We start from the raw sequence: 19,624 nt of genomic DNA on the forward strand, positions 1-19,624 counted from the left end.
CTTGCGATCCAGGCCATGGGACGCAGGCGTGATAGAGCAGCGCCCTGCCCCAAGCAACCAGGAGGGTCCTTGTGGACAGAGAAGGGGCCCGTCGGCACGAACGGGCCACGAGGGGCCTTCTCCGTCCCCTGCCGAGGTTCTGCACAGTTTTCTGAGAGCTGCTCCAGGATTGTGTCGTGGCTTTCTGCTGCAAAGGGGCTTCGTGGCCTCTCTTACGTCCGAGGGTGATCCCCCTGATGGGGCTGTTGCCTTCTCTCTTTCTCCCCTCCCTCTCTAGCGCCCCCATGAGCTTTGCCTTGAACACCTACATGAGCCACGTGGGGCTCCGGCCACGTGAGACCCGACCGGTCAGTGTGGTGGAGAAGGCTCAGGAGAAGGACAAGTGGCTTCCCTTCTTCCCAAAAACCAAGAAGGTTGGCAGGACGGGGGGGGGGGGAGAGAGACGGGAGGGGGGGGCTGGGCACTTGGGAGAAGAGACTGGGGGTGTGGGGGGGGGGAGTGCGCCAGAAGGATCCTACGTGTATTTTTATATCCAGCCTAGACGAGTTTTACTGTTTTGAGCCATCTGCAATGATACGGCGTCCAATGTATTTGTCAGAGATTTAAGTCTCTAAAAGCCCTCGTTCTGGGGGGGGGGGTGTCGGCCTCTGGAGGGTATTTTTCTGGGTTCCTTTGCGGTTTCTGGTTTTTCCCTGTGCGGAGGAAACCTTTGGCGCTCCTTTCTCGTGTGTGTGTCCCCACCCCACCCCAGAGACCCTTTTTCCTCGGAGGGCCCCCCCAGGCCCGTCCCCAGCTCCGACTCTCGGTCTCCATTTCTCTCTCTTTCCTCCCCCCCCCCTCGCTCTCCTCGGTCAGCAGAGCAGCAGCACGAAGAAAGACAAGGAGGCCTCCGCCGAGGACAAGAAGCGCAACCCCATCCTCAAGTACATCGGGAAGCCGAAAAGCGCCTCCCAGAGCAGTGAGTGTCCAGCCGGAGGGGGTGTGCGTGTGTGTGTGTGCGTGTGTGTGTGTTGTGTGTGCGTGCGTGTGGCAGGCAAGGGGTGGCAGGTGTCCCGCTCTATTGAGAAGGTGTCACAGAGGAACCCCCTCTCTCACACACACACACGCACACCCATCTATGGGGATCCTGGCCTTTCCCTTCCCCAGCCAGAGATGGGGGTGGAGAGGTTTCCAGCAGGCTCCCCCCACACCGGTCTCCCCCCCCCCGGCTTATCCCACCCGTTGGCATCACGTATTTCTCTTTTCACCAGTGCTTGGCCAGCTTAATTTTGACATTCCATTGTTTTATTTTCCTTTTCAGCATTTCATGTCCCTTTATCCCCTGTCGAAGGTAAACATGAAAACGCCCCTTTTTCCCCCTGCGGATGGCTTTTCATTCGTCCGCCCCCCCCCTTCGCTCCCTTCCTCCCCTTTTGCTGCTTATTTGGCCAGAGGGGCAGGGTGGGGGGGGGTCCTTCACCACCTAAAATTCTGCCCTGGCAGGGACCACAGATTCGGGGGGGGGGGGGGGAAAGGAAGGGAGAGGCCCCCCTCCCATACAGCCCTTGTCTCTCCCCCCGGCAGGGCTTGCTTGCCCCCGGAGGCCAGAATTTGGGGGCTTTCTCAGGGGCTGTTGTCGTTCCGCAGAAGATCCCCGGCGCGCTTTCCAGTGTGGGGCAGGCAGGCCAGAAGGGGGGGGGCTTTGACGTTGCCCTCTCAGAGGCCCCTCCAGCCCCCCCCCAGCCCCCCCTCCTGCAAGGAGAAATGCCTCTGAAACCAGAGGGTTTTAAAAGAGGGCCAAGGGGACCTCCCTGTTTTGTTCAGAGCAGCTGGAAAGGGGTGCCCTGTTTGCCCCCCCCCATGTCCCCTGTGGGGAGCAGAATCGCGGCAGAGGGGAGGGGGGGCACCTTCCTGCCTTGAAGGCTTGGGCTCAGACCTGCTCATCTTCTGTGGTGCTCTTTCCTTGCACAGCCCCCCATCCTCACTTCTCATGACACAGGCGTCCCGGGGGGGGGGAGGCTACTGGGAGACACACGCACCCACAATGTGCGGCCAGGCCTGAGATCACGGGCGGGGGCCACCGGCTTGGTCCCGAGTCCACCTGAGCTGGCAGCTGCTGTGGTGGCCCCGACAGGGCCCCGGAGCCTCACGGAGGAGAAGGGCTTTAGGGCTGAGGAGCCAGACCGGGGGGGGGGCTTGGAGTGGGAGTAGAAAGGGGAACACCCCCCCCAGCCTTTCTTGCCTTCTGAGGAAAGGGGAAGATTTGAGCCTCTGGCCTTCCTGGCCTCTGGGGGACCCACAGGAGGAGCGCTTGGGGTGGGAGCTGGGAGCCGGGTCGCTTTGGGGCTGGCCCATTCTCGGATTCCCCCCCCGCTGGAGATCTTCCCCCCCCGAGGGTCCCCGCTGTGGTTGAGCCCCTTCTGACGGTGGGGCTTCCCCTCCCTCCCTCCCTCCCTCCCTCTCTGTGCGCAGTCAAGCCGGGCAACGTCAGGAACATCATCCAGCACTTTGAGAACAACCAGCATCATGACCCTCGGGAGCCCAGCGCACAGCGCCTCTCCACGGGCAGCTTCCCGGAAGACTTCCTGGATCTGGACGGGTCAGGACGCGGGGCCGGAGGGGGGGAGGCGCCCGGCGGCGGATGGGGGCCTTCGGCTCTCCAGACCCCGCCAGGCTCTGAGCCCTTCCCTCGTTCTCTCCCCCCCCCCCTTCTAGCTCCAGGTCGGAGATCAAGCTGGGCCGCTCGGAAAGCCTGAAAGGCCGGGAGGAGCTCCGGAGGTTGCGGAAGGCCGAGAACGTGCCGCGCTCCCGCAGCGACGTGGACATGGAGGCGGCGGTGGAGGCGGCCCGGCTGCACCAGTCCGCCTCTTCCTCGGCTTCCAGCCTCTCCGCCAGGTGGGTCAGGACGCCGGGATGGGTGGGCGGGCGGAGGGGGGGGGTTTGGCTCTGGGCTCCTTCTGCAAAGGGCCCTGGCGCTTGGAGCAGATGCCGGCTCCCAGGGACCAAGGCTCGGCTGACGGCAGCGTCTTCTCCCTCCAGGTCCCTGGAAAACCCCACGCCTCCCTACACACCCAAAATGGGGCGCAGGTGAGACGCACACACACGCACACACCCCAAGGGTGTCAGGGGGCCGGGGTGGGAGGAGGTCTGCTGTCCTTTTTCCCAAAGGGGAAGGACCGGCGGGTTTGGGGTGGGGCAAGGAAGAGGATGTGGCCCCGTCTGCCTCCGAGTGTTGGGAGGGTGACTCGCTGGGCTGCAGCTGCCCCCCCACCAGCCACCGCTCAGAAGAGGCGGGGGGGGCATCCTTGGGCATGACCCCTCCCAGCCCCTCTCTGCCTCACCCGCCACCACCCGGGGCCGCGTGGCCAGAAAGGTCTACGCAGGGATCCCTCCCGGGGATGTTTCGGTTTTGTCCGAGCGTTGGCGGGCCCAGAAGGCCCTTTCTCAGCAGCCGGTGAGCTTCTAGTCCGTTTCGCTGAAAGGGGGGAGACCTGAGTGGTCCCTGGATGTCCAGAACCCCACCCTCCCCGCCCCCAGATGAGGGATACTTTTATTAGACCCCTAAAAAAGTCATCCGACCTACTGGCTTTTGTGGGTCAAAGCCCCGCACGGGGGTCGTCGTCTTGATGCAGAGAGAAGAAGGCCGATCAAAGCCAAGCCCTTGTTGTAAAAAAGGCTCCTTTGCCGCGAGGTTTCTCTCTCCTCTTCCCGGCCGCCCTGGGCTTCCTCCCTCCCAGCAGTCATTGGGGAGGGGGCCTGCACGCACCCCCAGAGTGGTCAGACACGGGTGGGGGTCCTCGGCAGGGCCACGCTTGACCCCTCTCCCCGCCGTGGTTCCCCCCAGGAGCATCGAGTCCCCGAACCTGGGCTTCAGCGCCGACGCTTTTCTCCCCCACCTGCTGGAGGACGACCTCGGGCCCCTCTCGGACCTGGAGCTGGAGATGGACTCACAGAACTGGCAGCACACGGTGGGCCGGGAGGTGGTGGCCGCGCTGCCCCAGCGGGAGATCGACCGCCAGGAGGTCATCAACGGTGAGGGAGCCCTGCCCCCCCCCACCAAGGAGGGTCTCCTTTGGCGGCCTGGGGAGAGACCGGGGAAGCCCTAGAGGGCAAGGGGCTTCTCTCCCTCCTCCTGAGCCCTGCGCCACCCTCTCTCTCTCTGTCCTCTGCCCCAGAGCTGTTCGTGACGGAGGCCTCCCACCTGCGGGTCCTGCGCGTGCTGGACGTCGTCTTCTGCCAGCGGATGAAGAAGGAGAACCTGCTCTCGCGTGAGGAGCGGGACCTGATCTTCCCCAACCTCCCAGAGTTGATTGAGATCCACAGTAAGGCAGATTCTCTCTCTCTCGCCGCCCCCCCCCACCCCACCCCCGAGAAGTGGGCCTGCCCTCCACCTCCACCCCTCCTGGCCCGCCTGCTGGGCCCGCACTCTCTGGCGGCTCTGGGGAGCATCCTCGGGGGGGGGGGGACTCCCCTGTTCTTCCTCTGCCCCTCCCTTCTCAACTTACCCCCCCCCGCGTCCCTCCCCCAGATTCTCTGTCCGAGGCCATGAAGAAGCTGCGCGAAGAAGGCCCTGTCGTCAGGGAGATTGGGGACCTGATGCTTGCGCGGGTGGGTAACTCTTGGGGAGACCGCGGGGGGGGGGTTCTTGGGCAGGGGGGCTGCATCGTGTGGTGCTTGAGCCCATTGGCGCCCTGGACCCCCAGACCCACAGCCGTTCCTCCTCTCCCCAGTTTGACGGGGCCGCCCGGGAGGAAATCCAGGAGGTGGCCGCCCACTTCTGCGCTTACCAGTCGGTGGCCCTGGAGCTGATCAAGACCAAGAAGCGGAAGGAGACGCGCTTCCAGCTCTTCATGCAGGTGGGGGGGGCAGACACACACACACACACACACACACGCAGAGACCTCCACCGCCCCCGTCACAGGGCTCGGGGTGGGAGGCTCCGCCAGACGAGGCAGGTCAGCCGCGGCCTTCTTCCTTCTGACCAACCCTCCATGCCCGAATGCGCCTCCCCCCCCCCGCTCTTTCTCACCCCCATGCATTCACACACCCCCTTAGGAAGCCGAGAGCAACCCCCAGTGCCGCCGCCTGCAGCTGAAGGACCTCCTCATCTCCGAGATGCAGCGCCTGACCAAGTACCCCCTCCTGCTTGAGAACGTCCTCAAGCATTCCCACGGTAGGTACCAGGCCCCCCGTTGGGGGGGGGGGGCTAGTCGCCAACGGGCTGGCTCTCCTCCTCCTCCTGTCAGCTTCTCCTGCAGTGGGTGTGTGTGTGTGGGGGGGGGGTTCCCCGCTTGCCTGCCTGCCTGTCTCTGTTCCTGTCCCTTGGAGGGTCACCCCCCCCCTTTTCCAAGGGGACCCTGGCGTGTCTCCTGGGGTCTCACATGGCCTTCCTCCTCGCTTCCTTCTCCCTCCCTCCACGCCCCCCCCCCCAGGGAACACGTCTGAATACCAGAAGCTGAGCCAGGCCCGAGACCAGTGCAGGGAGATCCTCAGGTACGTGAACGAGGCGGTGAGGCGGGCAGAAAACCAGCACCGACTGGAGGCCTACCAGAAGCGCCTGGACACCACCTCCCTGGAGCGGACCAGCAACCCGCTGGCGGCCGAGTTCAAGGTAAGGCCGGTGGGTCTCTCCCACCCCGCCTGGCCCCGATCCGTGGCCTGTTTTGCCCCGGTTGGCGCCTCTCCCTCCTTCCGAAACCCTTGTCCTCTTCCGCCCAGAGCCTTGACCTCCGAAGCCGGCGGATGATCCACGAGGGGCCCCTGAGCTGGCGGGTCAGCAAAGACAAGACCGTGGGTGAGTCATGGAGAAGCCCCCCCCTCCCCCCCGTGGGGTCGGTGGGTCCCTCCCTGGGTGGGCTGTTCGCTGTCTTTCATTCTTTCCAAAAAAGAGGAGTCTCTGATCACCTTTTGGATCTTGACTTGTTTGTTTTTTGTTTTGTTTTGTTTTAAAGAAACCAAAGGGCTTAAAGGGAGGGAGGACCTCTTTCCTGCCAGGAGGAAGTCCCGGGGGGGGGCAGCCTGGGGGGGGCAGCCTGGGGGGGTGGGTGGGAAGCCCGGCCCAGGCTCAGGCTCAGGCTCAGTGGAGCCGGAGCGTGGCCCTCCTGAGCGGGCTGGCCGGCTGTTGCAGCCCCCCTCAGGGTGGGGTGACGGGGAGCCTGTCAGGGGGATGATGAGCCCGCCTCTCCCTCTTGGCCCCCTTTTCCTCTCAGACCTGCACGTGCTGCTTCTGGAGGACCTGCTGGTGCTCCTTCTCAGCGCCAGGACGAGAAGCTGGTCCTGAAATGCCACAGCAAGACGGCACTGGGCTCCTCCGACCCCAAGCAGAGCTTCAGCCCCGTCCTTAAACTCAACTCGGTCCTCATTCGCTCCGTGGCCACCGGTAAGGAAGGGGGGGGCCGCGGGGATCCAAGGAGGACCTGGCCCTCCTCCTCCCCCCCCCCCCCGGCCAGCCTCGCTTGGCCGGGGCAGGAGGGGGCTCCAAGTGCCACCCTGACGCCTTTCCGTCTCTCTCCGCTTCCCCGCCGTCCCCCCGTCCAGATAAGCGCGCCCTCTTCATCATCTGCACCTCTGAACTGGGACCCCAGATCTACGAGCTGGTTGCTTCCACCTCCTCGGAGAAGAGCACGTAAAGACCTTCCTCTTGTTTTTTTTTGGTGGGGGAGGTCTTAGGACATGAGGTTCGCTTGCTTGCTTGTTTCCCAAAATCCCTCGGAGGAATCACACGGGCTGGTGGCCGCGGGCGCTGCAGTTCTCCTTGGTGGAGGAATCGTAGAAGTTGGGGGTGGGGGTTGTGTATCCGGGGGGGGGGGCAAGAAAAGCCGGGGGGCGCCTTTCGGGCTCTGGGAAGCCCTGCCTCATCCTGCCCACACCTCTCTCTCTCTCTCTCTCTCTCTCTCTCTCTCTCTCCTCCCCCCGCCTGGCAGCTGGATGGAGCTTCTGGACGAGGCGGTGAAGAACGCCACCCGGAACACCCTCGGCCCCCCGAAGCGCCCCTCCCCAGAGCTGCCCCTGCCCCCGCCGGCACCCCTCCAGGTAGGGAAGGAAGCCATGGGGGGAGGGCTGAGCGGGCGTCCTGGGGACTCATGGGTCCCTAGGGGAAGCCGGAGAGTGCTGGACCCCAATCCACACACACACACACACTTTCTTTCCCCAAGTCTGGGGCTCCAGGAGGCTGGCCTTCCCTCGGGCCTGGCTCAGGAGAGCTGCACGTCCGGCCGAGAAGCAGAGGAGGGCGAGGAAGAGGAGGACGGGACGGAGGAGGAAGAGGAGGCGGAGAAGGAGGAAGAGGAGGCAGAAGAGGAGGCTTCAGGTGAGACGGACGGGGGGAGCCGCCCTGCTCTCTGGGGATGTCCTGTCGGTCGGCCAGCCACCGGCCGCTGGAAAGAGGCTTCCCTGGATGGCGGGAGGGCAGCCCCCTCTGGCCCGCGGCCCTCCACCTCTCAGCCCCCCCTCCCCGGTTTGGGTGAGGTGGGGGTTGGGGGGTTCTGGGGGCAAGACCCTCCCTGAGCTGCCCCTTCCTTCCCCTGACGGCAGACGAGACCCCGACCGATGCCCGCTCGGAGGAGAAGCCTCTCGTCCTGGGGGAGGCCGGGGGGGAGAGGCCACCAGGAGGAAGAGGAAGAGGAGAAGCAGAGGAGGAGGAGGAGGAGGAGGAGGAGGAGGAAGGCCGGCCGGCCGGCCGGTGCGTTCGGATCGTTCCCTCTGGAAGAAGAGGCGTGTCTTCTAGAGGGGGGGGAAGGAGCCCAGCTGGACCCCCCTGCCGGACACTCGGGAGCTCCCGGGTGTTTTCAGCCAGCATGGCGGAGTCGGCCCTGGAGGACGGTGAGGGGCCTGGGAGAGGGCGGGGCGTCCCTTGCGCTGAGGAAAGGGAAGGCCTGGGGGATCCTGCCCCACATCCCGCCCTGCTTGGGCTCTGGGTGGCTGCCTGGAGACGCTGGGATCCCCTTTGGTATCTCTGGGTCGCGAGGCAGGGGGAGAGCAAGGGGCCAGCCAGCCAGCAAGCCTCCCCGTCTGCCCCCCTCCTTTCCAGATGGGACCCCCTTCGGCCGGGGGGGGGTCCTCTCCCTTCTGTGGCTGCTTCTCAATTTCCTGGGGGTCGCCTCGGAATGCAAACCTTTCCGACGCCCGAGGCAGGAGAGCATTCCTGGATGCTCTGGCTTTGGGGGAGGCCGTGGGAGAGGACCTTGGGGCCTTTCTGAAGCTATGGAACTCCCTCCCACTGGACGCCTGCCTCCCCCTGGGCAGCTGCCCTCCAACCCACAGGCAAAGGCTGCCTTCGTGAAGGCGGGACGAGGAGGGGTCTTCGAATGGCGGGGGCATCTAGACTGATCTGACGTGGGGTGATCTTCACGAGGTCATTGGCTGGATTCCGTGGCCCTGCGGTCTGATGCGATCTGATGCTGCCTTTTGAGGGCCCCCCCTCCGTTTTTAGCCTTAGCTGCCCCCTTGCCCTTGGCGCCCCCCCCCAGTATCGTCAGGAATGCGAGAGAGAAAGGGGTGAGGGAATAAAAGGTGCCCTGCATTTTTCTCGTCCCCCCCCTTCTAGTGGAGACCCTGCGCCACCTCCTTCTCCACAGCTTCCTGCAGAGCCGACAGACGGAGCCCCACGAGGAGCTGACCCCCACCCCCTGCGCGTTGGCCCCCAGCCAGCCCTGGGACCCGGGGGAGCCCCCGGAGGAAGGGGGTGTCCAGCCCTCGGGGTTGGAAGGCGACGGCCAGGGGTCTGAAGTGGGAGCCGCCCCCCACGGCCCCCCGGGCGCAGCGGAGGGCCCCCCCGTCGTTCCAGAGGGCCCTCGGGAGGCCAAGGGACCAGGCGGCCCCCAGGTGGTGCGGAAAGGTAAGGCCTCCCTTCTGGTTCCCCCCCCCCGCACACACACACCCCTCTTCCTTCCTTCCTTCCTTCCTTCCTTCCTTCCTTCCTTCCTTCCTTCCTTCCTTCCTTCCTTCCTTCCTTCCTTCCTTCCTTCCCTCCCTCCTTCCTTCTTGCCTGCCTTCCTGTCCTCCTTCCTGCCTTCTCTCTGGATGCTCTCTGTGGGTGCCGGGTCCTAACAGGCTTCTTGTGATTTTGGGGGGCCCCCCGTTCTGATCACCGTTCTTTCTCTCTTCCCCCCCCACCCCTCACCCCACTCCCGCCCCCCCGCCCGCCCGCCCACCGCGCTCTCTCGCTCTGCTTCCTGGTCTCTCTGGCCCAGCTGCGGTGGAGGGATCTCACGGTGCTTCCCCTTTGCCGGACGGCTGCCGGGCAGCGAGCGACGCCAGAGGCGCAGACGGCCCCGAGGGTCACGAGGAACTCCACACCTCTTCTGTCTCCCGAGGTCTGCGTCTTTGCTGAGGCTTGTGGGGCCCAGACCCACAGCGTCCCCCTCCGCTCTGCCTCCTTAGCCGAGGGGGGGGCGGGGGTTTGTCCTGGCGGGGAGGAAACCTGCCTCTATGCCTGTGTGTGTGTGTGTTTCGGGGATCCTGACCCCCACCAAGGCTCATTAGCAGCTTCTCCCTTCTCCAGCCAAATGCAGGGGCCTTGGGGGTGTGTGTGTGGAGGTGCCGGTCCCCTGGAAGCCACGAAATGTGTCGGACAGCCCTCCTGCCAGCCCTCTTCCTTCAGGCTGACTGGCCAGGCCGGGTTTGGGTGGAGGGGCTTCGCAGGAGGAGGAGGAGGCGTCCAGCAGCCCTGTTTCCTACCTGGATCTGCTCATCCAGAAAGGGTTGTGTGTGCGTGCATATGTGCCTTGGACCCAAGGCTTCCCCCCCACCTCCAGGCACCCCCTGACCCCCTCCTGTCCGCTTCCCCCTCCTTAGGGAACTACTTCTATGTGAGCCTCCCGGCGGCCGAGGGGGAGTCCCACACCGAAGAAGGGGGAGGGAGGAGCCCCCCTTCCGCAGCCGCAGCCGATCCTTCGTGCCAGCCAAAGAGCCCACCTCCCACCAGGCCCCCGCCCAGCGCCCTGCAGGCCCCCCAGGAGGACGCCTCGGGGTGCCCCGGCCCCCTGGAAGGCTCAGCGCCTGCCGAGCACCCCACCTCCAGCCAAACAGCTCGGGAGGTCGAGGGCATCTTCCGCACCATCAACCAGCTCACCCTGAAGCTGGCCAGGCTAAAGGTCAGCAGGGCACCAGCCCATAGGGCTCTGGATGGGGTGGGGGGTGGGGGGGTGGGGATCCTGGGGCTGCGGCAGGATCCAGCCGGGGAGGAGAATCCATCTGTTGGAGGGAGGGGTCGGGGCTGAAGGTCCTGAAAGGCGGGCGGGGGCGACCTCTGGCCACTTTGGTCCTTCTCGGGGTCCTGGCAGGGGGTGGGTGGGAATGGGCAGCCCCTGAGGGCCCTTCCGCGGTTTCACTGCTGAGACACACACCCCCCACCCTCCTCCCGCAGGACCTCGAAGTCGCCCACCAGCAGCTCCTCCGGTCGCTCGCCGCGCAGGCTGCCCCGCTGGGAGAGCTGCCCTCCGTGTCCGGCCAAGCGTCGCCCCGGCACCCTCAGGAGGAGGCCCCAGACAGGGGGCGTCCTCTGCCCTCCCCACCGTCCCTGGCGCCCGCGGAGCCTGGTAAGAAGCCCCCCCATCCCCGGGGTTCCCTCTCTCCCTTCCCCCCCCCTTCCGACCCACCACCACCGCTCGTTCACCCTCTTTTTCCTTCCAGGCCAGGCGGCCCTCCATGAAGACGGCCCCCGGGAGGTGACTCTTTAGCCACGGGGGGGGCGGGAGCTTTGGCAACGGAAGGAAGGGAAGCTCCCACCTTGGTGGGACCGGCCAGTTCGAGGAAGGCAGACGAGGCCCACCGCCAGCCCACCTCCGGCCCTGGAGAGAGACAGTAAAGCCTAGGAGGCGGAAGAGGAGAAACTGGAAAAAGGGCTTCATCTCTTTTCGTCCAGGGGAGCCGTCCGGGCAGGCGAGCGAGGGAGACTTCCCTTGGCCTGATTTAAACTCTTCTGTGAGCAAGATCGGGGGTTCTCCCTGGCGGGGGCTTTCCCAAAAGGAGTCTCCTGCCCCCCCCCACGCCCGCCCCCGGATGGCTCCTTTTCTTGCTTTCAGGCCCGCACGGCTGGACCCCCCCCCCAGGCCTTGCCCGCATGTCGGCCCCCTTCCCCTGGGGCGGGAGGGGTGAGGGCTCTCCCCGCTGGGCCAAATCAGGGGCGTGTTTGTGCAGCAGGCATAGGTGTGCGTCTGCACCACCGGCCGGCGTGCGTTCCTCCCCACCGGGCAGAGGAGACCCCACTCTGCCTCATTGCACTTTTGGGTTTGTTACTTTATTTTTTCGCCATGCTGAGGAAAGCAGGCCCTGCTCCTCCTCCCAGCCCCCCCCCCAAACGGGCGCTGCGTCCAGACCTCCTAAAGCAGATATAAATATGTATGTATGTATGTATGTGCGCACTGAGTAACTGTAAATACGATAGGCTGTTGTTACCGTTGTTGTTGTTCTTGTTCACTCGACTTCCCGCCCTGGCGAGCCTCTCCAGGTCATCGGACAAGCCGCTGCCGGAGCCCTGGCGCCAACGGGGAGGCTGGCTTGGATCGGGCCCCATCGGCTGGGTCTTCTCAGGTTTCCCCTCCCTGACCAGCCTGAGAGAGGTGCCCGGGGGGGTGCGGGCGCTCTGGGCTGGTGGGTGGGGGGCCCCGAGTCAGTCTCCCAGTGGCTCGTTTGGGGAGGGGGCAACCCCCCCTCCAGTGTAATCAGGCCTTGGGAGGCAGAAGGGGGGGGGCGCTTGGCCATCCCTGCCCAGGAGCGAGGCTGGCACCCTCTTTCGGCTGCCGCGCGTACAGAGCGGCAGGCCTAGCTGGCTGCGGAGTCCTGGCCTTCTCTGGCTGCCGTGGCCTGGACCCTACCTCGGGCCCCGAATCTGTCAGGACTCCGACCCACTTGAGGGGTTCACGGCGTCCAGGTCCAGGCCAGTCCCCCCCCCCTCCCGGTGCTGCAACAGGTGTTTATGAATCCTATAAGAGAGTACACACACAAACAAACATATATATATATATATATATATATATATATATATATATATATATATATATATATATATATATATATATATATATATATATATATATATATATATATATATATATGGTACATATATATATAGATATATAGAGATATCTATAAAGGATGCCAGATTCTTTGCTGTTCAGTTTTGCTAAAAGCCAGTTTTATTTTCTTCCTGTCAATGGTAAAGAATTTTTTTGTTTCTTTTTTAAGAAAAAAGGGAAAAACAGTAAAACATTCTTCCATCTCTGGTCTTAGGTGGCTTTTGTTCCGTGGGACGGTTTGAACCGAAGGGAGGCTGGGCTCCCTTCCCCCTCCAGCTGGGCCACAGCCCTCCCTCCCTCCCTCCTGCGCCCAAAGGGGAAGCTCCCCTTTCTTTCCGAGGCCTGGCCTGCATTGAACCGCAAGGTGGGTCATTCAATGGGGCATGGGGGCACTACCATTCCCCATCGTCCTCAGCAAGATCAGCAGACAGCCATGGGTGAACGGTTTGCGTGCTTAGCAAGGGGATGGGCACACTGAGGGTGACCTGGAAGGGGTGCCGCGTCCCCCGCCCTGAAATGAGACGGCTTCTCTGGCAAACAGGGCCACCTGTTTATTGACTTCCTCCGCTCTACGTCCCAAGGAGCCAGGAAGGAAAGATGGCGAGCGAAACAGGGGTCCAGGGCTGTCCGCGGTGGCGGTGGTGGCGGTGATGGTGGTGGTGGGCACCGTCTGGGGAGGGGCTTCAGGTGCCTGAGGCCGCCAGGTCCTCCTCCGCCGCCACCCGGGCCCCGGCCTTGGGCAAAGGGTCTCGCGTGGCCATCAGCTCTTGGATCCGGGCGAAGGTCTTGCTGTCCGCAGGGTAGTGGTTCTTCTGCAATGGCCCACAGCGTGAGGGGCAGGGAGTTGGCAAGGCTGCCCGCTCGCTCCCGTGGGCGCCCCGCCGGAGGCCCACCTGGTGGGTCCAGCTCCTCCTGCCGCTCGGGTGGCCTCCCCATCCCCCCTCCTGCTTTCCGGTTTCCCTGGACTCACCCCCAGGGAAAGGTGCAGGAGTCCCGTCGGCCCCTTGCCGCCCCCGTGTGCCCCCCGACTGCTCTGCTGCTCCACGACAGCCAGGAAGGCCTTCAGGCCCTCTTCGGTGATCTGGTTACCTGGAAGGGGGGGTGGAATGAAGAAGGAGAGGAGGGCAAGGATCACAGCCCCAACCGCTGTCTCAGGCCAAATGCTGACCCCGCAGCTCCCATGCCGGCCCTTCCGGGGGGGCGGGGGGGCACGTAGCTTCTTACAGCCCCTGGAAGCAGGGAGCCAAAGAGCCATGGAAAAGCCACTCCGGCCCAGGAGCGCTCAGCCCGCCCGCCCGCCCGCCCGCCCCCTCCCTGGCACCCCAGACATACGCATGAGGTTGAGGTAGAGGAGGACGTGGTTGCCCGGAAGGAAGACCTTCCCGTCTCGGTGTTCCGCTTGTTCCAGCAGCGGGTTCACCGCCTCCGTGGGCTCGCTCACCTGCTGACAGGGAGGGCAGGTGGGTCACCGCGATTGGCCCACAGAGAGGAGCAGCCCGTGAGGGGGGGGAGCACACACGCAGATGCGTGTTAACACCGGCAAGGCCAGTCCCCACTCAGCTGGCCGGCCGGCCGAAGCCCTTTTGGCCACCGAGGAGTCCCCGGGGGCAGGGGTGGGGTGGGTTAGGGCTCTTGGAACCTCCTGGGGAGACCCAGCGGCAGCTTTTGTGGTCCCCTAGAGGCTTGTGTGGGTGTTGCTGTTCCTTGCAGGAAGCCCCCCCCCCCCGCCACCCCTCCTGCCACCCTGGAGATGGTGCAGGCATCAAAGCCCCGGCCGGGGAAAGGGCAGGAGGGGAGCAGCCGCTGTGGGGGCTCCTGCTCGGAGGCTTCTTGGCCCCAAGGTGCAGCATCAGGGCAAATGGACCCCGGCCAGGACAGGTGGGCCTCTCCCAAGCATCCGAGGGGGGGGGAGCCCCTCGGGAAGTCACCGGCTGTGCCCAGCCGCTGGCCGGCTCCTGTCCCCCCTCCTCCACCCCACTCGCGGTCTCTCTCCACCACGTGTGTGATCTGGTGCCGGACCGGACCGGCCGAAGGGCCTCACCTCCACTTCCAGGATTTGGGCCCGTTTGTCTTTGGGCCCAGATTTGGTGCCTTTCCCACGAACTGGTTTCTGCTCGGTTGCAGGAGCGGCTGTGAGAGAACAAACGAGAGGCCTGTGGCAAGTGGCCGCCGGCCGTGGTGCTGAGGGCGCTTTGCAGGCAGGGCCCTCGGAGCCAGGAGAGGAGCGACTCCCAGGGAGAAGCGACGACGTGGTCTGGCCATCGCCGGGCTTGGGGATTTAGCTCCCATCTCTGACCCCAAGCGGGGGCCGCGGTTCTTAAAAGTCAGCCGTGGGGGATCGGAACGTCTTCCTCCTGCCGTCGGACGGGCACAGTGTCTGGACGGGCCTCTCCCAGTGGCTGGCTGGGGACTGGGACGGGCAAATTAACCTGAGCCTTGCCAAGCCGTCATAAACAAAAGGCCGCCGTGGAGGATCCCCACGTGCGCCTCCAGGACCTCCGCAGCTAAAAGGTGTTCGGAGCCGGACTCCTGGGGCTTCCGCCGCTCCCGAGGACAAAAGGTGGGAGCCGTGAACTGGATGCGTCTGATCCGAGGCGGGTGCCAGAAACCGGGAAGAGAGGAGAGGGGGGCACTGTCGGCGAAACCACCGGGTGGGTGTTCACCGTGGCACGTGGCCTCTCGGAGGCAAGGTAGGTGGTGGCCTTGTGGGCTGGAAAGAGGGGTCTCTTAGGCGGCCGGCGGCCCACCGAAGCTTTTAAGGCCCCGTAGGAGTTTGCTTCTTGCTACAAAACAGCGTGGGGGTGGCGGTGGGGTGGGGGGACTCCAAAGCTTTCCAGAGCCCCACTGCCCCAGTTCCCTGAGGCAGCTCCTCCTGCTGGGCACAGACCTTTCTTGGCCTGCTTGGCCTCTTCCTTCTTGGCCTGGGCAGCGGCCGCCGCTTGGACCATCGCCCCTCCTCCGGTCAGCAGCCCCTTCTCCTTCTCTTTCTCCTTCTCTTCCTTTTTAGCCGCCAGTTCCTGGACAGCAGGAAGGGAGGTTTGGGGGAGGAGGGAGGGAGGGAGGGGAGGGGAGGGGAGGGCGGCCACAAAAACGCTCCCCGCCCATACCTCTCCTGCGAGGTAGGCCAGGGGCAGGCTCTGTGGCCAAGCAAGGGATTGTTCCCTCCCCCCCCGGGATCCCTGAGTCCTGACCCAGCACTCCCACCCACAGGCTGCCCCCCCTCCAGCCTCTCTCTCTTTCTCTCTCTCACACACACGCACACACAGAGAGCAGAAGCGCTCCCTCCTGCAACTGCCTCACCTTCTTCTTGTTCAAGCTCTTGGCGGCCTTTGCCGGCTGGAGTTTGTCGATGGCTGTGTTGCTGACGTGGCTGGAGGGACGCTCGCTTTTCACGTCCGCCTGTCTCTGCGGCTGTGGGGGGTGGGGGTGGGGGTGGGGGCCGAAAGAGGGAGCTCAGGATGGGGTGGAGAGGCCCAGGCGGGCTGCGCCCCCGCTTGGAACTCAACCGGAAGGCCGGTGGGGGAAGTGGGGGGGCATCTTGTACGGCTTGGAAGAGGGCTTCACGATCGCCTTGCGGGTTGCGGAGAACTCCCAGGGTGGCCCAGCAGGACCTCGGGGGGTGGGAAGGGCTGGGCGGCCCGAGGTTGAAGGGAAGGGGATTCTGGGGCCACAGGGCACCCCCTCTTCCCCCCCCCGCATGCTGGCCTGCTCCTGGCCCACAACAGCCTTACCAGGCGGACCCGCTCTTGAGCCTCCTTCTCCAGCAGCAGCCTCCGTCTCTCCACCACCTCTGCGTGCGTGAGGGCGAAGGGGCCCAGGACCTGTGAGGAGCCGGGGGGGGGGAGCCTCAGTGGGGCATGGGAGGGGCGCGCCCCACGCCCACGAGACCCCCACCAGGGACAGGCCTCAGCCAGACTGACCTCGGCAAGCTTCAGGGCCCCCTCGTCTCCGATGCGGTTGGAAGCCAGCGACAAAGACAGCAGAGACCGGTTGAGGCGCAAACCCTGTGCGGGGGGGGGGGAGATGAGAGAGGTGGGGGGAAAGGCCCAAGGGCTGCACCCTGGCAAGAACCCCCCCACCCCAGAAGGGGGCTCAGCCCCACTCGCCCCTCGCTTGAGCCTGCTGGAGGAGAAGCAGAAATCTTGGGCTCTGCACCCCCCCGTACCCCCCCCATTGAGGCAGCTCGGGGCTTCAGCCGAGGGCAAAGGGACTGGCCCCCCGGCTGCTCCCCCCAACTCTCACGTTGGCCAGGTGGGCAGCCCCCACGTCGGTGATGTGGTTGCAGCTGAGGCTGAGGGAGGCCAGGCCCTGGTGGGAGCTCTTGAGGGACGCCAGCGCCCGCCCGATCAGGCCGGCCGCCTCGTCGTCCATCTCGTTGTTCCGCAGGAAGAGGTGGGCCAGGCTGGGGGGGGCAAAGCAAGTGGGGGGTTGGCCGGGGGGGGCAGTTCGTCTTGGGGGGAGGGAGAAGGGCTCGGGCTCAGCCCCCTGGCGGAGGAGCGCAGGCACGAGGGCCCTTTGGCCCCACCGCCCCTGGGCCGATCGGGCTGTGCTTGGGCTGGAGGGAGCCCCCCTCCCAGGCGGAAGCCCCCCCCCACTTTCCTTGCGGCCCCCGTCTCCCCACCCCCACCCCCACCCCCAGCCTGCCCTCGGCCTTTTCTCACGGGCTGTCCTCAGAGATCAGCTTGTAGAAGGAGCGCTCGGGCAGCGGGTTGCCCTCCAAGGCCAGCATCCTGCAGAGGAGGAGGAGGAAGGACGAGGAGGAAGAAGAAGGAGGAGCCCCCCCCCGACCCCTCCCCGAAGCCAGCCAGCCACAAGGGGTCCGGGAGGCCCAAACGGGAGGCGGGCTCTCTCTCGGCGGGCAAGAGGGGCTGCGCAAGTGTTTCCCTTTCCTTTCTGAGATTAATAAACGCGCCACAGGGAAAGCCACGAAAGCCACCGCTCGGGGCTCCTTGGAGGAAGGCTCGGTGGCCGGAAAGGGCTGCTGGTGGACCTGGGCATGGTCGCCTGGCTCCCAGCAGCAGGACCCGCGGGGGGGGGGGACTCCCGGAGCCCCTGCCCCATGCCCCCTGCCCCTCCGCCCCGGGGGAAGAGCGCCCCAGACCCACTCCCACTCCCCCCACCTTACTTGAGGCTGGCGCAGCTGGGCAAGATGGTCAGGAGGGAGGCAAAGGTGAGGTCCGTCAGGCCCACCTTCCAGAGGCTGAAAGAAGGCGAGGGGGGTGGGATGGTGAGGCACCCCCCCCCGAAGGGCCCGACTGCTCAAGGCCACCCGTGCCAGGCCGAGGGGGTGGAGCTGCCCGCCTGAAGGCAGGCCCCCCCGCTCTGAGAAACCTAGCCCACTGGGGAGCAGTCAGGTCCCCATCCCCAGTCTGTCCCCCCCCCACCTGCCCAACCCCCCCCCCCCCCGCCGGCTCACTCACTGAATGGCCTGGAGGTGGCCGAGGGCCGGCAGGCACTTGGCCAAGACGGAGAGCATCTTCTCTTCCACCTTCCAGCCTGAGGGAGGGAGGGAGGGAAAGGAGCCGGTGGGCCTCGGCTGGGCCTCCCCTCCCGCCCCCCACCCCGCTCGCCAAGGAAGCCCCAGCGGGTGGGAAGGGGGGGCCGGCACAACCCTCACCCCGAAGGAAGACCTCCCGGGCACTCTTGGGGTCCTCGTGCTCCTGCTCCACCTGGATGGTCGGGCGGAAGTAGGCGTACTTGCACTGGATCTGGGCCAGGATGCTCTGCTCGGCCTGCGGGTCGGTCTCCTCTGGGAGGGGGGAGAAGGAGGCAGGCAGGCAGGGGGAGGCTCCCCAGGAAGCAGGCCAGGAGGAACGTGGCCGCCCACCCGCCTCTGACCCCCCCCCAGCCGCCTCGCGCCACAAACAGAGGTGCCCCAGGATCTCCCTCCCCCCCCCGATCCCAACCCAGCCAGCCTGGGAGCCGAGGCCGAAAAGCACCGGCCAGAGGCCGCCTCTGCGTCCCACGGGCCGCCCCCTCGCGCTGGCTGGGGCTGCTCACCGGGGACGGCGACAGGGTGGCCGTGGGGCCGGAGGACCACCTTGGGGATCTCCTGGAACCCTGCGCGGGTGCACAGCTCCGTGAAGTCCTGCTCCAGGATGCCCACGCACTGGTACTCCTCTGGGAGGAGAGAGGAGGAGGAGGAGGAGGGCAGGCGGAACTCCCTGCCCCAGGTTTCTCTCTGCCCCCATGGGCTCCCCCGAGGGAGGGGGGAGCAGTGGCGGGAGTGGGAGGGTCCGTCCTTCCGTCCTACCTTCCCCGTGCTCGGCCTTCCGGGCGGCGTTGCGGGCCTCCTCCTCCAGGGCGGCCGCCTTGTCCCTGGCACCTCGCTCCCCCTTCTTCCCCATGGCGTCCGGCCCCCCAGCACCCCTGCAATGCCAAAGCCCCCCCCTCCCGTGAGCACAGGGATGTAGCGCAGGGGGACCCAAAGGGGGGGACTGGGGCAGGAGGGGGGCACTTGGGGAAGAAGGCAGTGGGGGGGCCACCCCTCTGGACCTTGGCGGACTACATCTCCCAGCATCCCTTGCCTTCAAGACCCCGGGGGGGGGTTGTCATTCCAAAGAGCCCCAAGCCTGGCAAAGGCCATGAGGGGGGGGGAATGGGGGGTCTCTCTCTCGGGTTCCTGGCCCTTCCCTTCTGGCCGTGGGGGTCCCACCATCTCTTCCCCCCAACCCCAAAACAGGCACCCTAAAGCTCCCCCCAACCGAAAGGCGCATGCGTGTGCACAGAGAGCAGGCTGGAGGCCCAGGAGGAGTGTTGGGAGTGGGGGGGGGAAGGGAAGGGAAGCTTGGGGGGGCAGGGAAATGTTGGGGACGGGCAGCAAGTGAAACCCCCCCACTACTCCCCCCACCACCACCACTGGCCTCTCTCTGCCATGCAAGAGATTGGGGACCCCCCTCCTTCCTTCGATGGGAGCTTGTGTGAGATCGTGGGGGGAGAGGAGAGTCCCGGGGGGGGGCGACTGGCGGGGAAGGGGGGCCCTCTTGTGGGGGAGCGCCTATCAGGAAAAGGGGGGGTTCCGGAGGCAACTCGGAGGGAGCTGAGGCGACCCCCCCACCCCACCCCACGAAGCCCACCTTCAAGCCTCCGCAAGGGTTTTAGGGGCCTCCCCCGCCCCAAATAGAAAGGCTTCCCCAAGCGCCAGGCTTCGCCCGACCGTGCAGGCCTCGTTGCCTCGGCAACCACGGACGCGCGGCCGTCAGAAGGGGCGGGGCGGGGCCGAGGGAGCGACTGTCGCGGCTGCAGGGAGCGCGCCGGCCACGGGAGGGCGACCGAGACCCCTCCAGGCGCTGCCCCCGAAAGGAGGAACGGCTCAGGAACGAGACCTGCGTAGTTCCCGGGGTTTCGTTACCGCTGGCGCCCTACTTCCTTCCCCTGTCCCCCCCCCCACACACACACACACGAAAAAAATCTGGGCCTCCGGAGGGGGGCAGCTTTCTTAGTGGACTTTGGGGGCTCCCCCCTCCGTCCGCGGCGGCCGAGAAAGCCGGCCAAGATCCGAGCCAACGGCGCCCGCCTTCAGGGGCCACAGGGCTCCTCGTGGCGCATCGTGCGGAAAACCCCAGGGACGCAATGCAGGAAGAGGGGAAAGCCCCCTTAAAAGCCGCCCAAATTCCCTCCCCCCTTCC

The 19,624-nt window shown here is 65.6% G+C and overlaps 2 protein-coding genes across 5 annotated transcripts in view; one reads left to right on the plus strand and one right to left on the minus strand.

The window, feature by feature from the left end:
- Positions 1-12,199, plus strand: part of ARHGEF11 (Rho guanine nucleotide exchange factor 11) — a 29,439-nt gene extending 17,240 nt beyond the window's left edge. Inside the window, 23 exon segments of the mRNA XM_078382133.1 lie at positions 278-413; positions 856-958; positions 1,301-1,330; positions 2,452-2,578; positions 2,695-2,874; positions 3,019-3,066; positions 3,824-4,011; positions 4,155-4,301; positions 4,508-4,587; positions 4,710-4,835; positions 5,035-5,152; positions 5,412-5,590; positions 5,698-5,773; positions 6,189-6,229; positions 6,232-6,358; positions 6,517-6,604; positions 6,903-7,288; positions 7,513-7,800; positions 8,525-8,815; positions 9,171-9,293; positions 9,775-10,073; positions 10,346-10,517; positions 10,612-12,199. Of these exon segments, the coding sequence (XP_078238259.1) occupies positions 278-413; positions 856-958; positions 1,301-1,330; positions 2,452-2,578; positions 2,695-2,874; positions 3,019-3,066; positions 3,824-4,011; positions 4,155-4,301; positions 4,508-4,587; positions 4,710-4,835; positions 5,035-5,152; positions 5,412-5,590; positions 5,698-5,773; positions 6,189-6,229; positions 6,232-6,358; positions 6,517-6,604; positions 6,903-7,288; positions 7,513-7,800; positions 8,525-8,815; positions 9,171-9,293; positions 9,775-10,073; positions 10,346-10,517; positions 10,612-10,658 (3,400 nt within the window). The 3' untranslated portion in view covers positions 10,659-12,199.
- On the minus strand, positions 12,084-19,198 carry LRRC71 (leucine rich repeat containing 71). 4 transcript variants are annotated; one of them, XM_072984155.2, is made up of 16 exons: positions 19,073-19,198; positions 18,250-18,365; positions 17,997-18,116; positions 17,614-17,745; positions 17,417-17,492; positions 17,122-17,196; positions 16,658-16,726; positions 16,239-16,398; positions 15,917-16,000; positions 15,728-15,817; positions 15,297-15,407; positions 14,884-15,013; positions 14,038-14,126; positions 13,329-13,437; positions 12,967-13,085; positions 12,084-12,808 (listed from the first exon to the last, which is right to left on the minus strand). In XM_072984155.2, the coding sequence occupies exons 2-16, from the start codon at positions 18,341-18,343 to the stop codon at positions 12,680-12,682; spliced, it is 1,587 nt and encodes a 528-aa protein (XP_072840256.1). In that variant the 5' UTR covers positions 18,344-18,365; positions 19,073-19,198; the 3' UTR covers positions 12,084-12,679. The 4 variants fall into 4 exon arrangements, with proteins under 4 accessions (XP_072840256.1, XP_072840257.1, XP_078238262.1 ...); XM_072984156.2 differs by having other exon boundaries at positions 13,329-13,440; XM_078382136.1 differs by lacking the exon at positions 17,417-17,492 and having other exon boundaries at positions 17,997-18,365.
- Positions 19,199-19,624: the final 426 nt, after the last annotated feature.

Source organism: Pogona vitticeps, chromosome 15 (genome assembly GCF_051106095.1).
Source record: "Pogona vitticeps strain Pit_001003342236 chromosome 15, PviZW2.1, whole genome shotgun sequence".
NCBI classification, from domain to species: domain Eukaryota; kingdom Metazoa; phylum Chordata; class Lepidosauria; order Squamata; family Agamidae; genus Pogona; species Pogona vitticeps.